The following is a 2,766-nucleotide window of genomic DNA, read 5'->3' on the forward strand; positions in this document are numbered from 1 at the left end:
TTCCATTTCATTTTTGACAACTTCCAATTTTCTCAGATTCATACTTCGTACATTCCATGTTCCGATTTTCAATGGATGTTTACAGCTGTTTCTCTTCATTTTGTTGTTTCCCTTCATTTTCTACCCAGTAGTCAGTAAGTTATTCTCCCTTCCTTTCACCCCTTGTAACCATCAAAGAATGTTTCTTTTAGCATGAAAACCTTTTCTTGTGTTTGTACAATAGTGGTCTCATACAATATTTGTCCTTTAGTATTTCACTAGCCATAATGTCCTCCAGGTTCATCCATGTTGTGAGATGTTTTCGCAGATTCATCGTTATTCTTCAACGTTGTATATAGTGTTCCATTGTGTGTATGCACCAAAGTTTGTTTATCCATTCATCCACTGATGGGCATTTAGACTCTTTCCATCTTTTTGCTATTGTCTATAGTGCCACGATGAACATGGACTTGCATGTATCTACTCATGTTTTGGCTCTTATTTCTCGGGGATATTTAAAATAGAGGAATTGCTGGTTCATATGGAATTTCTGTTTCCAACTTTTTGAGGAAATGCTATCCTATTTTCCATAGTGTTGCACCATTTTACAGCCCCACCAACAGTGTATGAGGATCCCAGTTGCTCCACACCCTCAACAGCAATTGTTTTCAACAAAAGGTGTTTTATAGGCTCAGATTTTTTTTAATATTTTTGATGTTTTAGCTACAATATTATGGTAATTGTTGTTGTTGTTAAGTGCCGTCGAGTCAATTCTGACCATAGCGACCCTAGGATTTCCAAGGAGCAACTGGTGAGCTTGAACCACTGACCTTGCATTTCAAACAACTTTGTAGTATTGTGGTAACTAGTGAACATATTTTAATTTTTGAGAATGAAGTAAAGGAAAAGAAGGAGAAAAACAAAAACAAAAAAAGCTTTTGTTCAGTTAATGTTGTAATAATAATTTAATGTTGCAAGATTTTATAAAACAGTTGTGTTTTTAATCATTCATATAATCTGAAAAGCTGGTGGTTCAACCTCACGTAGAGGTACTTTAGATGTAAGGCCTAGTAATCTACTTCAAAAGTTCACAGCATTGAAAACTCTAAGGATTGTAGTTCTATTCTGCACACATGGATTGCCAAGAGTTTTCATTGACCTGATGACAGCTAGCAATAATAATAACGGCAACAAGTGTTATTTTAAGGATTAAATAAGGTAAAACGTGTAACATTTATAATGCATCTAGTTGTAAATGTTTTATTATTGAGTGTTATTTCTTATTTATGTTGCCATTGTTATTACAAACATTTTTAGCATATTCATTGGATTTTATTTAAGTGAGTATTTTTTATACTGCTTAAGTAGAGACTATAGTTCTTACTGCAACAATTACAGTTACACAACTTCAGCATATTTAATAGTAAGTTCTAGTTTGCCTTGGTTTCTTATTTTACTAAAATAAAAAGTCTTTTCTATAATTGACAGAATTATGTTTGAAGAATTTGAATGATCTGTCATCTTTAAAGTTGATAAATATGAATGAAGATGAATTCAAGCCAACTGGTAATTTCTCTGTCATTGTTAGTAAATTTAACAGTTGTTTAGTTAAGAATAAAATAAAAAATTTGTTTTCCTAAAATTTGGGTGATGATAAAACTAAATTGTGATCTCAGTTTTCAACAGGATATCATAATTATTAGCTGTAAAACATGATAAATTTATACAAGAGTCTTATTTATAAAATTCTGAAACTGCTTTTTTGACAGAGTTTTAGCAGAGGGTTGAAGTGCTCTCAAATTGTTGGGCTGCTTCAGACCTGTTAAAACTCCTGTAAATATCCTTTTGCCAGTTTTGAATTATTTGAACACTGATTATCTGGATGGTTACCTAGGCTTCTTTTCTCTACAAAAGAAAGAAAAAATACAAAGACTGTGTCTTCTTCATTTTTCATGTGTCTTTTGTGCCTGGTGCCATTGTAGGCACAGAATAGATGTTAAGTAAATGTTTGTTAAGCTGATGAAAATGCAAGTTGTTTCAGCTGATGGGAACCGTTTTTATTTTCCCATATTTCCCTACAGAGATAGGAAGATTGATGGCTTGGTATTATATTACATTTGAGACAGTGAAGAAATTTTGTGCTATCAGTGGGAAAGAAACTTTATCAGATCTGGTAATTATTTTTTACTAGGAAATAAAAACAAAATGATATAACATAGAATAATATTAGAGAAACAACTAATTTGTATCATGTAATTTAAGAAAGAATGAGCAGAAAAGAAAGTTTTTCCAATAATGGCTATGTATCCCTCATTTATACCTCTGAACATGAAATACGGAATATTTCTCTTACAAATATATTTTATTTTTAGTTGTAGCTCTGTTTGAGACCTAAGAAAATGTATATACATACCCAAAGTAGGGAGTCCTAATGTGATGCTGTGAGATCAGCACTGGACTGTGGACCAAAAGGTTAACAGTACAAATCCACCAACTGCTCCTCGGAAATCCTATACAGGGTCGCTATGAATCAGAACTAACTCAACAGCACTTAACAACAACAGCAACCTAAAGTAGGGATGGCAAGTAACTTTAATTTATAATGTTAATTATCTTGATAATGGCTCTCAAGTGTAATTTTTTTTTTTAAAGATTTTATTTTGTCTTGAATGAGTGAAGGCTTACAGGGCAGGTCACCATTTTTACATTCAGTAAATCATTGCAGTGATTACAATCCCCTCCATGCCACCCCAGCCAATAACATTTACCTCTATTACCTTTTTTTTT

General features: G+C 32.6%; 1 protein-coding gene across 1 annotated transcript in view; it reads left to right on the forward strand.

The window, feature by feature from the left end:
* Window positions 1–2,766, forward strand: part of HFM1 (HFM1, ATP-dependent DNA helicase homolog (S. cerevisiae)) — a 206,591-nt gene that overhangs the window by 105,346 nt on the left and 98,479 nt on the right. Inside the window, exons 11-13 of the mRNA XM_006831060.1 lie at window positions 1,378–1,402; window positions 1,468–1,545; window positions 2,061–2,152. Coding sequence (XP_006831123.1) covers window positions 1,378–1,402; window positions 1,468–1,545; window positions 2,061–2,152 — 195 coding nt within the window. The remainder of the gene's footprint in view (window positions 1–1,377; window positions 1,403–1,467; window positions 1,546–2,060; window positions 2,153–2,766) is intronic.

The sequence above is a fragment of the Chrysochloris asiatica genome, unplaced genomic scaffold (assembly GCF_000296735.1).
Source record: "Chrysochloris asiatica unplaced genomic scaffold, ChrAsi1.0 scaffold00002, whole genome shotgun sequence".
NCBI lineage: Eukaryota > Metazoa > Chordata > Mammalia > Afrosoricida > Chrysochloridae > Chrysochloris > Chrysochloris asiatica.